Source organism: Phalangium opilio, unplaced genomic scaffold, assembly GCF_054372755.1.
Source record: "Phalangium opilio isolate 3A_F unplaced genomic scaffold, DU_Popi_V2 ptg000032l_1, whole genome shotgun sequence".
Taxonomy (NCBI): domain Eukaryota; kingdom Metazoa; phylum Arthropoda; class Arachnida; order Opiliones; family Phalangiidae; genus Phalangium; species Phalangium opilio.
Genome location: NW_028324159.1, coordinates 1544457 through 1559077, shown reverse-complemented (window position 1 = coordinate 1559077; position 14621 = coordinate 1544457). Strand labels below are relative to the sequence as shown.

Sequence of the window (14621 nt, the reverse complement as noted above, 5' to 3'; positions counted from 1 at the left end):
CTATTTACAAGACACACGCATTGATATCCTTTTTGAATTGTAGATAATGCCATAATGCCATTTCTCTTACTCTCTTCTTTAAACTACATCTTTCAAAAATAAAAATGTTTTGAAGAACGGCAAATTCACGGAATCAAAAAAAAGATTCACCAATTTCTTGGCCACTCTTTGAAGCGGTAACAGTGTGGTAATGGTTCCGAAACTGATCAAATAGTCTTCCCTCTTTTTTTGCATTCGTCATCTAAAAACAATGGTCAGTCATTTGTTTTTAATCGTGAAATAAAATATTGATCATATTTATGGTGTTCTTGCTTTTCAAGTTCATTATCTTGGCTATTTCTATCAATGATTCTTCTGTTAAGTCTTTATTTTTGTATTATGCTAGGCCTTGGTTCCATAAATCAGGTTAACTTCTCACTAAAGCAATAAGTACCTCTTTTTCTTCAGTTGCAGCTTTTTTAGTAGTTTCTCTTTCCAATTTTAACAATTCTTTCAGTTCCTTTTTAGTGGGAATTTTGAACTTAATATTAACAAATTACACAAATCCAACTGACACAAGATAAACCAGCTCCTTGGCGTCTTGCAGATGATTGTTGTCGAGAGAGATAATCGGATGTATCTTCCCAATTCTATTGGCACGCTTCTATTGTCCGACTCGGAGTAACGTCAGGTATTTTAATTCTTCCATCGCGAGTGAAAATCAGAAAGCTCACGCAAATATCTACCAAGGATAGATATTTGTTTGACCGAAAATTGAAGCTTGAGGCTCGAACTAAAGTAACGGCTTAAGCTATCGCTTTTGCGTTTTGCTTTGACTTTTCACGCAAAAGCTTGCTTTTTTGACCAAAAATGCGTGATTGAAAACGGGCCTTTACGCGACTTACTGAACGATTGATGTTGTTCAAAACTGAAGCTAGTGCATGTGACAAGCAAAGTTCTAAGTTAACATCGCACAAATTGCAATGCTAGTTGGTACGTGGAAAAATTTTCCATTTGAAAAGGCAGATATACTCAGCTTGTCATGCAAAGTGCATCATGCTTATTGAAGAATTCCAAAGTTTTTCCGAGAAACTGCAAGAAATTGGATTATTAAATAGTGACAATTTTGTCGAAATTATTGGTAGAAAAAGGCTTCACAACAGTCCTACCGAAGCGTTTTATTGAGAGACTTCATAGTTTCCTTTGGGGAATCATGGCAAAATAAGGAAAACCGATGACTGTGAAAAGCGATATGGAAAAGTACTGCAATTTGACGAAAATAGAACTTTCAAAATGATTCTAAGAGAAAAGTCAAATAGCGTGGAGCTACGTAATGAATTTACGGGTTGATAAAAATGGCAATTTCCTAGACATAAAAGTGCCAGACGGTGCGTTTGTCATTGAACGTCTTTCTGTGGAAGAGGTTGTTGCTTTTGAGCGAAATTGTGTTGTTTGCCTTTGCTTGTGACTTGTGGGACATGTTTCTTTGTATACCCAGTGTAGTTAACGTGTTGAGAAGAATGTTCTGAGTTTAAGTGTTTCATGTCTATAGAATCCCTGGCAGTGGTTAAAATGTTGACGGCTAGGTTGATAGCCTTGGTCAGCGTGAGTTGGTCTTCCTCTAATAAACGCTTCTGCATTTGTTCGTTTTTGTATACCACATACTAAACGGTCCCGAAGCATTGTATCAAGATTAGCGCCGAAGTTGCAATGTTCGGAAAGTCGTTTAAGCTCCGCTATGTAGTTTTGTACCGTTTCGTTTGGTTCCCGGTTGCGGTTGTAAAATTTGAAACGCTGTGTGATCTCCCTTGGTTTTGCATCGTAGTGTTGTGTGAGGGCTTGTATTAGCCCGTTGAAAGGCTTTGTGGAGGGTTTGTCAGGTACCATCAAGGCTCGTAACTTTTTATTCTAGGAGAGCGGTAGCTCTCTTAGATAAGACTTCATACTGCTCTTAATGTATAAGGAGGGTTTTTTGTTTGGATGTAGTTTTTTTGTATTGCACTTATTGGTTCGAAAACATTCCACAGAACTACAATTCGGGCCATCAATATGTGGTTAAAGTTTCAAAAAGATCCCATTTGTTTATTTTTCAAAAAATAAAGTTGCTAAGGGTGGTTTTCATTTCCATAAAATTAATCAGCCCTTTTGGTGGAAATGTTAAATTTTCCCATAGAAATAACATGTAGTTTTTCTCAAATTTAGCCATTTTGTCGCAACCCTTTTGAAATGAAATATTCGCTTGTTACGTTTGGGAACGGTTTTTTTAATTTTTTTTATCAAAATATAAACCTTTTTCTAGGACCATTTTTAAGGTTTTTGAGAACAATTAAGTTTAAGTGTTAAATTTCATGTTTTTACCTCTCCGAGTGACGATGACGTCACGGAGAGGTATTACACCGGCCATATCTGTCTGTGTGTCTGTCTGTCAGACCCCACGTGACCGCGTTCGCAGTTTACAAATCGGAGCAAACAAATACCCGATTTCCGGAACGCGTTCGCGGTTCACGGAAATTTGGCCATTCATCTACCAACACCTGTCTTTACTAACTGGCTTCTAAGGACCACAATCTGCTAGTCTTTGTCCATCCCACATGGACACTAGCCTGTACTTGCTAGCTTCTAAGCACTACCATCTTCTGTTCTTCGTCAATCCCACATTGACACCAGCTTCTATGCACCACCATCTTCTGTTCTCCGTCAATTCCACATTGACACCAGCTTCTAAGCAGCACCATCTTCAGGTCTTTGTCCATTCCGGCTTCTTCTCCATCGTTATCGTTTGGTTTTAAGATATACGCGGCGATCGGCTAGGGTTACGAGAAACGTCTAGCCTCCCAATGGCTGGGCTTCCACCATCGGTTCACGCGAATGCGTTTTTATTTATTATTATAATGGCAACGAATCGTATATATACCCCAAAATTTGAAGAAAGCAGCAAGAGGGGTACCCTTCACTTTAAACGTCAATATTAGCAAAGTTTCGAAAGATAATAGGAACAACTTTATTTTAAACGATTTAACTATTTCTAAAGTTATTTACTGGCGATTAAAATAATTGATATCATTTATATTTAATTAATTATTTAAGATAAACTTAATTCTATGTAATGACACAAGTGAGAGTATATATAGAACGAGTAATGAAGATTGCATCCGAATCGAAACACTACACGCACATCCAAGTTAATATAAAGCGAGTAGGATGATAAGATCTCTTACAAAAAGATAACATTTCCTTTTTGCAGAATATTAAATGGAAATATTTTAAATATTTTTCGGCATTACGATTCTTTAAGTAGTTGTGTAGCTATGAAGCTCTGTTTCATCTTTATATTCCAAGAACATCTTTTGATATTAACACTTCAAATTTGGTGTTTACTTTTTAATTCAGCTTTACTACATTTATATATACTGTAAACGCATTTTTTAAATTCATTAGATAATATGGATGTTAATATTACATTTATCCACAAGTGTTGAAACGATTGGGTCTGTGAAATAAGATACCCTAGATTTAAACTAGAAATGACCTTGTTTCGCCTCCTCTTATAGGAGGTGTTAATGGGTCAGAGTGAGCCGAAAGTTAAATACACCCTTCAGTGATACATTTTAGGTCCTCATTAGAATTATTGAGGATACAAAGGAATTTGTTAAACGCTTAAGCCTTTGCTAAAGACCTTGGCAATATTTCGCCAATTTGAACTATGTATTTCCGGTTTTTCTCATTGGCTGGTGGACATTTGTTTAGAGAGTAAATTCTTCTCGGCTCGGAGAGGTTTATTTTGGTTTCCCAACTTGTTTAATCATGCTCTGACTTACGTTGTTGCACCCTATGTGTCATACTGTTGGACTTACGGCGTTTTACCGGGGATAAAGCCGAAAAGAAAGCCACTCTTGCACTTACGCTGTTTTACCGCGGACTTTTATCTGATTTTACTCTCTTTCGTTGCAAAAACTGAATGATTTTACGTAATTAGACTAGAATAACGGTTACAGGTAATTAAGCTAGATTAACGATTACAGGTAATTAAGGTAGATTAGCGATTACAGGTAAATAAGCTAGATTAGCGATTACAAATAATTAAGCTAGATTAGCGATTACAGGTAATTAAGCTTGATTAGCGATTACAGATAATTAACCTAGGTTAGCGATTACAAATAATTAACCTAGATTAGCGATTACAGGTAATTAAGCTAGATTAATGACTACAGGTAATTCAGCTGGATTAGCGATTACAGCTAATTAAGCTGGATTAGCGATTACAACTAATTAAGCTGGATTAGCGATTATTGCTAATTAAGCTGGATTAGTGATTATTGCTAATTAAGCTGGATTAGTGATTATTGCTAATTAAGCTGGATTATCGATTACAGGTAATTAAGCTGGATTATCGATTACAGGTAATTAAGCTAGATTAGAGATTACAAATAATTATGCTAGATTAGCGACTACAAATAATTATGCTAGATTAGCGATTACAAATAATTATGCTAGATTAGCGATTACAAATAATTATGCTAGATTAGCGATTACAAATAATTATGCTAGATTAGCGATTACAAATAATTATGCTAGATTAGCGATTACAGCTAATTAAGCTAGATTAGAGATTACAAATAATTAAGCTAGATTAACGATTACAGCTAATTAAGCTAGATTAACGAATACAGCTAATTAAGCTAGATTAGCGATTACAAATAATTAAGCTAGATTAGCGATTACAGCTAATTAAGCTGGATTAGCGATTACAACTAATTAAGCTGGATTAGCGATTATTGCTAATTAAGCTGGATTAGTGATTATTGCTAATTAAGCTGGATTATCGATTACAGGTAATTAGGCTAGATAAACGATTACAAATAATTATGCTAGATTAGCGATTACAAATAATTATGCTAGATTAGCGATTACAAATAATTATGCTAGATTAGCGATTACAAATAATTATGCTAGATTAGCGATTACAAATAATTATGCTAGATTAGCGATTACAGCTAATTAAGCTAGATTAGCGATTACAGCTAATTAAGCTGGATTAATGACTACAGGTAATTAAGCTGGATTAGCGATTACAGCTAATTAAGCTGGATTAGCGATTACAACTAATTAAGCTGGATTAGCGATTATTGCTAATTAAGCTGGATTAGCGATTATTGCTAATTAAGCTGGATTAGTGATTACAGGTAATTAAGCTTTATTATCGATTACAGCTAATTAAGCAGGATTATCGATTTCTGCTAATTAAGCTGGATTAGCGATTACTGCTAATTAAGCTGGATTAGCGATTACAGCTAATTAAGCTGGATTATCGATTACAGCTAATTAAGCTGGATTATCGATTACAGCTAATTAAGCTGGATTATCGATTACAGCTAATTAAGCTGGATTATCGATTACAGCTAATTAAGCTGGATTAGCGATTACAGCTAATTAAGACGGATTAGCGATTACAGCTAATTAAGCTAGATTAGCGATTACAGCTAATTAAGCTATATTAGCGATTACAGCTAATTATGCTAGATTAGCGATTACAGCTAATGAAGCTGGATTAACGATTACAGCAAATTATGCTAGATTAGCGATTACAGCTAATTAAGCTAGATTAGCGATTACAGGTAATTAAGCTAGATTAGCGATTACAAATAATTAAGGTAGATTAACGATTACAGCTAATTAAGCTAGATTAACGAATACAGCTAATTAGGCTAGATTAGCGATTACAAATAATTAAGCTAGATTAGCGATTACAAATAATTAAGCTAGATTAGCGATTACAAATAATTAAGCTAGATTAGCGATTACAGCTAATTATGCTAGATTAGCGATTACAGCTAATTAAGCTAGATTAGCGATTACAGCTAATTAAGCTAGATTAGCGATTACAGCTAATTAAGCTGGATTAGCGATTACAGCTAATAAAGCTGGATAGCGATTACAACCAATAAAGCTGGATTAGCGATTACAGCTAATAAAGCTGGATAGCGATTACAACCAATTAAGCTGGATTAGCGATTATTGCTAATTAAGCTGGATTAGTGATTACAGGTAATTAAGCTGGATTATCGAATACAGCTAATTAAGCTGGATTATCGATTACAGTTAATTAAGCTGGATTATCGATTACAGCTAATTAAGCTGGATTATCGATTACAGCTAATTAAGCTGGATTATCGATTACAGCTAATTAAGCTGGATTATCGATTACAGTTAATTAAGCTGGATTATCGATTACAGCTAATTAAGCTGGATTATCGATTACAGCTAATTAAGCTGGATTATCGATTACAGCTAATTAAGCTGGATTATCGATTACTGCTAAATAAGCTGGATTAGCGATTACTGCTAATTAAGCTGGATTAGCGATTACAGCTAATTAAGCTGGATTAGCGATTACAGCTAATTATGCTAGATTAGCGATTACAGCTAATTATGCTAGATTAGCGATTACAGCTAATTATGCTAGATTAGCGATTACAGCTAATGAAGCTGGATTAGCGATTACAGCTAATGAAGCTGGATTAGCGATTACAGCAAATTAAGCTGGATTAGCGATTACAGCAAATTAAGCTAGATTAGCGATTACAGCTAATTAAGCTAGTTTAGCGATTACAGCTAATTAAGCTAGTTTAGCGATTACAGCTAATTAAGCTAGTTTAGCGATTACAGCTAATTAAGCTAGATTAGCGATTACAGCTAATTAAGCTAGATTAGCGATTACAGCTAATTAAGCTAGATTAGCGATTACAGCTAATTAAGCTAGATTAGCGATTACAGCTAATTAAGCTAGATTAGCGATTACAGCTAATTAAGCTAGATTAGCGATTACAGCTAATTAATCCAGATTAGCGATTACAGCTGATTAAGCTAGATTAGCGATTACAGCTAATTAAGCTAGATTAGCGATTACAGCTAATTAATCCAGATTAGCGGTTACAGCTAATTAATCCAGATTAGCGATTACAGCTCAAGTAGTGAGGATTGATGTTATGTAATAGATGCTTGGTCAGTTCAAAAGCTTTAACTTATGAAAGTGCAACGCTCTAAAACGTTTTCTCTCCTATGGTTTCTAAACTATTTTAATTAATATTAAGACTGAAGTAACAGATATTAATAAAAACGGTCTTTGTAGACAAAGACGGGAAAAAGTAAGAGATAAGTTTAGAAAATTAAATGCCTGAAGTAACATTTATTCAATTTCTACTTTTGAACACATGATTATAAAACATCAATGATTTGAAAAAATTCTTATCTTATTTTTTTTTCACCAAAATTTCATATGCAAATAATATTTTTCGTCATTACTTACCCTAGTATTTTACTTCCAATATTAGCTCTAGAAAAAGGCTTCTTCAAGAATTTTTTAAGGGATACAAGCTTGATACTACGTTTTACCAGGGAGGAAAGACTTGCGAGCAGCTCACTCCAACTGGTTTTCCATAGTAGCCCTTTCAGTAAACCTCGCTCCTTTCCCAAACAAAACATCATAGTAACTTTTCACTCCTCTCACTGCTCATTTTATCTTGAAGTTTTAATAAACCTCCTCTCATCTCAATTAAGATAAAAATTAAAATGTTTCACTCCTCTCACTGCTCATTTTTTTCGTAGTTTCATTACACCTCCTCTCATCTCAATTAAGATAAATTTTAAAAATTTTCACTCCTCTCACTACTCATTTTTTCTCGTAGTTTTATTGAACCTCCTCTCACCTCTTATTATGTAAAATGTTTTCCAAGACTTAATCCACTCATCTCTCTCAATCTAAAATATTTTTCAGACCTCATCCTTTCATCATTTTTTAGTAATTCATATAAATAGTTCAAATTTTGACTTGTATAGTGAAAGGAGTGAAAAATATGAAAATTACTCCGGTACTTTCAGTGCCTCACCTACACGGTCCTAAATTCACAACTTAACTCTCCCACTTCGTCTCATCTATTGAATCTATCTAGTTTGCCAGGATTTTATACACTACAAGCCTAGCAACGCTCCTCGAACATTCTCGAAGTTTTGTTTCAGCCAATAAGCATTCGTATTTCACTAGACCGATTCAGACAAGCAGAGGGAACCCAGACAGTCACATGACTATTTCAATACACAGCTGGGAACCCAGACAGTCACATGACTATTTCAATACACAGCTGTCAGATTTGTTTCTCTATTTACCTTCCTACCCCGTAGTCTCCCAAACCCCCATCGAGATACAGTGGAAAGTTTTTTATTTTCACCCCACTCCAAAGGCGAGAATAGTGCTTAAAATTATGATCTGTTTCATCATTTTTGACATCTGATATCGATATCTGTTCCGTAAAATCGTCAACAGTTCATTGAAAGTCATATTCACTTTCAGTTCTAAAATCCGATCTGATAAGAAGGATGTTAGTCAACTCCCTTGAGGTATCTGAACGATATATGACCTATTGTCTGCTCTGATATCTCTTTTATGTTACAGATAGCGGATTTGTAGTTTTAGATACTAATTTTGCACACACTTTGGTGCTTGTACCAAATCACTTCCTTTCGAAAAGATTCTCTCCCTACGTACAGATGACCCCTGTATAGCAAGAAAATCCCTGGCCATCTTTCCAACCAACTGGTACTCAATCTCATGGACCTGTAAGTGATTGAATCTTTTAACATTGACTAATAGTCATTAGTACGTCATAGACACGTTACCTTCCACCATTGCATTATGTCAGTGTGGGGTGGCACCACATCTGCTTTCAAATACCGCTGCAATTCAGCACCTTTGTTCGCTTTCTTCTGCCTTTTTGGGTAAAAAGCAAGGAACGGGTCTTCCGTGTCCAAGGTGTTGTGGTTGGCATCAGAAGTAGATAATTCTATGTCTTTTTCGTAATAATCCGTGTATACTGACAGAACAATGGCCTTGATTTTTTTACACATGTTCTTATCAAAATGCTCTTTCGCAAAGTCCAATTTTAAGGTAGGATTCATAACTAAACGCATAAATACAAAGTACTTAGTTGTAATTTGGACACACACGGGACACAATGATGATGAAAGCTTACCCATTGAAATCCAATAAACATTTGTCTCCGACAATTTGAAGTACTTTTCCACCTTGTCCTTAGCTTTTGAGGCAACTGTTTTAAGAGCACCATTAGAATTTTGAACGTGTCGTTCCAGCTTTTCCAACAGCCAAACGTATATTGGCATGACCAACGACAATGTAGCGCTTTTCGACTGCGAAACTCTTTTCGTAGCTGTATCAAAGTCCTGAAACAAAGGTATAAAGGAATTGTTCTGTTGATCACTTGGGTTATAAGTTAGCCATGAACGTCGTGCTGAACCTTTAGAATGTCCATTAATGATGTCAAACGCACCCAATCAGCCTCATCAAGATGGTATTTATTAAGATCCCTGTCACTAGTTGTAATTGATGTCAGCAACTATCGATAATACGAATACAATTAGAGGTCTTTGATATCCCAACGTATCCATAAGTATGCTGACGGTTGATGACCAAGTAAATTCTAGTTCCTACTTACCTGCCTAAGTGAATGTCCTCTCTCTATCATTGCGTATGTGGATCCCCACCCTGTCTTGACATCTAATATCAACTTGTTATCTGGAAGACCGTATGCCACGTTGAATTCTGAGAGTTTCTCACCTTTAAGAGGTGACAATCTCAAGGTCACAACGATACGTCTAAGCTATGGATGCAAATTTAAGATTTATTCTAAGAAATATTAACCATGACACCGCCTACCTTTGTTATCGAAGAACATATATCATCAGCGGTCTCATCAACTGACGAGTTCTGTTCAAGGATATCGAGGTAGTCATTCTCTTCATGCTTGGCTTCAGATTTAAGAACTTTCAACATTTCCTGGACTGAAATGTTAAGAACATGTGCCAAGCACCTAACACGAGTGTCAGATGAAAACATGAAGCCTGTCTCGTCTTTCCGTTTTTCCAGTTCCTTAGTAAAGGTATCATTGCTCGACGCGTTGTCCATGGTAACACTGAGTACCTAGAAAGCCCGAGCCGTTAGCAAATGTAGGATATCCGCCTAAACACACAGCTATGTTGTCCCGTACATCCTTTATATCTCTTTCATTGAGAAGTGTAATGAATTTGTCGCAAATATCCTTTCCCGTATGACTGCCCGGAAAAAATAGAAAGCCAACAAGTACTTCGTGTACTTGCCAGTCATTATCAAGCCAATGACCCGTAACTGCTATAAAGGGCAACATATTTTTAGATGTCCAGCAGTCATGTGTAATAGACAATACGCCAGTGGTTTTCTGCAATCGACATTAAAGGTGGTTAACGGAAATAGGTCTGAGAAGAAGGTATTGATAAGACCTACTTGAAGAAGACGTTTAATATTTTCCGTCTCGACCGAATACGCTTTTAGTATATCAGTCTTAATAGTAGGTCCTGTGACCTTTAAGCAAGAGTCAAACATTACGGGATTTAAACACCTAAGTAAATCTCTAAAACTTTCGTCCTCGACAACTTGAAATGGTTGGTGAGTTAATATGATAAAACGTAATAATTTAGACCGAGGATAATGTAAGTTAGGGACCGAATCCTGTATGTAGAAGATAAGAGTGAGTAATTAAACAATGCCTAGGTCTACGATTCTGCAACGGTAGGCTTATACTTGGTTCGACGTCGGGACAATCCTCGCAGATATGGCAGGACCTTCATAGTTTCTGTTGTAAATTAGAGATAATACCGGTTGTTTTTTATCTATTTCCAGATTCTATTTTCTATACTTATGTTTTTTATGCATCGCGGTCATTCTTGTAATCTTTATTTTTTTATCGCGATGCCTTAACTATATAACCGGATAACATTCCGATAACGTTTGTCAGTTCTCAAAGTCAGTTCACAGGTGATCAGTTCCCAGTTATCAGTTGTCAGTAGCGTTCACGGAAATTAACATAAATGTTTTACTTAATTTAATAAAGAGTTCATAACCAGTTAATCCCAGAGTCGTTCTTGCGTCAAACAACAACAGGTTATGAGCCCAGCACGCTTCCACTGCGCAGAGGTTTAGAAGTCATAAGAAGTTCAACGCCGGGAAGATTATCCTTTAAGGTGCGGAGTCAAACGGAGAATGGCCGGAAATCACCTGGGACGAATCGAGACGTTAACTAAGGATAATTATGATACCTGGAAAATGCAAGTGGAAGCCCTGCTTCAAAAGAACGACCTCTGGGAGTACGTAGATGGAACTTCAACGAGGCCAACTCCGGTGCGGGGAACGGAAGGAAACGCCCAGGCGGTCGCTACCTGGGACAGTAATGATCGGAAAGCAAGAGCGGACCTAATCTTGTCGATCAGTCCGTCGGAGTTGAAGCAAGTAAAGAATTGCACGACCTCACGGGAAGTATGGCTGAAGCTCGAATCCATCTACCAGTCCAGTGGACCTGCCCGGAAAGCCACGCTGCTGAAGAAACTGACCCTCAAGAAAATGAAGGAGGGAGAAGATGTCCGGGATCACGTCCGAGAATTCTTCGACGCAGTAGACAAGTTGGCTGACATGGGAGTAGCTGTAAACGACGACCTACTGGCCATTATGTTGTTATACAGTCTACCAGAATCGTACGAGAACTTCCGGTGCGCAATAGAGTCCAGGGATACGTTACCTGATCCGGAAGCCTTAAAAATAAAGATCCTGGAGGAATCGGACGCCAAGAACTCAAGGGAAGACGAACCCGTGCAGAATGCGATGATGGGCAGTAACCACTTTTCCCGGAAAACTGCAGAAAGGGGTAGAGGAAGAGGTTCACGTGGACGAGGAAGCACGACCTTCAAGTACAAGTGTCATGGATGCAGGAAACCCGGCCACAAGGTAGCCGATTGCCCCGACAGAAACCATGGTTCAGGCATAAGAACCAGAAAGAAAGAAAACGCCCATCATGTACTGGCAGAAAATTTGGCCGAGGAAGAATTCGCATTGCACCTGAAGGCTGATCACGATTCCTGGTGCCTGGACAGCGGAGCCACCTCAAATATGAGTTCCAACAGAGATCGCTTCAACGTTTACGAAGAGACCACGAAATCTTTAAACCTGGCCACCGCAGAGTCAACGAAGATACGAGGTGTTGGCGAAGTAAAAGTACCCGCAACGAATGGCAGCGACAATCGAATTCTTCGCCTGGAACGAGCCCTTCATGTTCCGGATTTAAGAACATCTCCTATCCATTGCCAAGATGACAGACAAAGGACATGAGGTCACATTCAAGAAGTCGCAAGCCTGGATTAAAACGGCAACCGGGGAAGTGATTGCAGTTGCTGACAGAGTTGGAGACCTTTATTTCCTGAGAAAGGGTGAAGAAACGGTCCATGCAGTGCAAGCGGAAATAAAGCCTAGAAGCAACCTGGAGAACTGGCATATCCTACTCGGGCACTTGAACGAGAGAAGTTTAAAGGAAATGGCCCGGAAGAATTTGGCTACGGGACTCAACATTGAAAAAGATGGGAGTCTGGGAATCTGCAAAATCTGTATCAAAGGCAAGCAATCGAAGGAGCCGTTCCCGAAACCTGAAGATAGCCGCACCTCGCATGTCCTGGAAATAGTACACTCTGACGTATGCGGCCCGATGAGAGTAACGTCGATGAGTGGAGCCAAGTACATCGTCGTTTTCACTGATGATTATTCCCGGTGGAGTGAAGTCAGCTTTTTAAAACACAAGAGCGAAGTGTTGAAAGCCTTTAAAGAATTCAAGCAACGAGCTGAAGTGGAAACCGGGAGAAAAATCAAGACCTTGCAGTCCGACAACGGAACCGAATACTGCAACAATGAATTCGACAGATTCCTGAAAGACTTTGGGGTAAAAAGAAGGCTCACCGTACCATACACCCCGGAACAGAATGGCATTGCCGAAAGAAAGAACAGAACACTCCTAGATATGGCCCGATGTATGATGATACAAGCGCAAATTCCACCATCATTCTGGGCAGAAGCGATGGCCACGGCTAATTACATTCGAAACCGTTGTCCTTCCCGAAGTATAAATGGAGAAGGACCATTTACCAGATGGACCGGAAAGAAGCCATCCCTGCAGCATTTGAAGATTTTCGGCGACAAAGCTTTGCTGTTGGACGAAAATAAAAGGAAGGGGAAGTTAGCAGCCAGGAGTAAAGAATGCGTTTTCATCGGCTATTCTCAAGTCTCGAAGGCCTATCGACTCTGGGTTCCGTCCGAGAAGCAAATCTACCGAAGTCGCAATGTCAAGTTCCTGGGAGAATTTAATAAACAAGGCGGATATGATGATTTCGTCACTCCAGATGTCAACCTGAAATACGGAAGCAAAGCTAAAGGCGAAATCGAAGTCCCGGCCACTACACACGCTGCAAAACCGTCTGGCAGAGAAGAATTCAAAGAAGTCAAAAAGGAGTTCAAAGATGAAACCCCGGAAGAATCTAATGACCAGGAAAACGAGGACGTCTTCGAAGAACCCTCAGAAACCCTCGTTCTGAAGAAAGGTCCTGGAAGACCGAAGAAAATAAGAACTGGAGTACCCGCACGACCGAAGAAAAAGTTCAACATGATTCCGAGCGTCTCAGAAGAGTCTACTGAAGAGGCTACTGACGAGCAAGAAACCCTGTCCGATGAGTCAGCAAGCCTAGCCATCTTATCAGAACCTTTGTCCATGAAGCAAGCCCTGGCTTCTCCGTACGCAAACGATTGGAGGAAAGCAGTAACGGAAGAGTTCGTTTCGCTTATCAAGTGCGAAACCTGGGACATCGTTGACTGTCCGGAAAACCAGAAGGTCCTTGGAAATCGCCTAGTCTTCCGAACAAAACACTTACCCAGCGGAGAAGTAGAGAAAAGGAAAGCCAGGCTCGTAGCGAAAGGTTTTGCCCAGAGACCAGGGATCGACTACCAAGAGACGTTCGCACCCGTCATTAGATCCAGCTCGATAAGACTGCTTATGGCCCTTGCTGTGGAAATCGGTTTGGAAGTCCACCAAATGGATGTCGTCACGGCCTATCTTAATGGCGAACTCGAGGAGGAAATATATATGGTCGTCCCGGAAGGATTAACAGAATCCCTCGAAGAAATCGTCAAGTCAACCCGGTTCGACAAGTCAATCATTGCCAGAGCAAAGAAATGGACCAGCGACCTGGAAGAAGAAGGGCAAATAGCCTTGCGGAATCTACCAACAGAGGGAATGCCAGCTGACGTCTGTACAAAGAGCCTGTTCCGTCCGAAGCACCTCTTCTGCGTCAAAGCCCTTGGACTGGAAATAATTAAATGACCACCCCCTGGATAGAAGATTGAAACCACCGATATTAAGAGGGACTGTTGTAAATTAGAGATAATACCGGTTGTTTTTTATCTATATCCAGATTCTATTTTCTATACTTATGTTTTTTATGCATCGCGGTCATTCTTGTAATCTTTATTTTTTATCGCGATGCCTTAATTATATAACCGGATAACATTCCGATAACGTTTGTCAGTTCTCAAACTCAGTTCTCAGTTCTCAGTTCTCAGTTCACAGTTGATCAGTTCCCAGATATCAGTTGTCAGTAGCGTTCCCGGAAATTAACTTAAATGTTTTAATTAACTTAATAAAGAGTTTATAACCAGTTAAACCCAGAGTCGTTCTTGCGTCAAACAACAACAATTTCCCTCGACGTCCAATCCCCAACAAATATAC

The 14621-nt window shown here is 38.6% G+C and overlaps 1 protein-coding gene across 1 annotated transcript; it reads right to left on the bottom strand.

The window, feature by feature from the left end:
• Window positions 1-1376: 1376 nt before the first annotated feature.
• Window positions 1377-10661, bottom strand: LOC149684732 (uncharacterized). The gene is made up of 10 exons (XM_089870900.1): window positions 10310-10661; window positions 10038-10244; window positions 9707-9970; window positions 9608-9650; window positions 9486-9547; window positions 9288-9386; window positions 9006-9213; window positions 8653-8933; window positions 8483-8590; window positions 1377-1643 (listed from the first exon to the last, which is right to left on the bottom strand). The coding sequence occupies exons 1-10, from the start codon at window positions 10406-10408 to the stop codon at window positions 1377-1379; spliced, it is 1638 nt and encodes a 545-aa protein (XP_089727026.1). The 5' UTR covers window positions 10409-10661.
• Between the last annotated feature and the right edge of the window lie 3960 nt (window positions 10662-14621).

Bases quoted from the DNA above. Each gene is read 5' to 3' on its own strand.
- LOC149684732 (XM_089870900.1), bottom strand. From the start codon at position 10,408: ATGTTTGACTCTTGCTTAAAGGTCACAGGACCTACTATTAAGACTGAT. The intron at 9,214-9,287 runs GTTCAGCACGAC...CCTTTGTTTCAG, and splicing joins CATTAATGGACATTCTAAAG to GACTTTGATACAGCTACGAA. The intron at 8,591-8,652 runs GTAACGTGTCTA...AATCACTTACAG, and splicing joins ACATAATGCAATGGTGGAAG to GTCCATGAGATTGAGTACCA.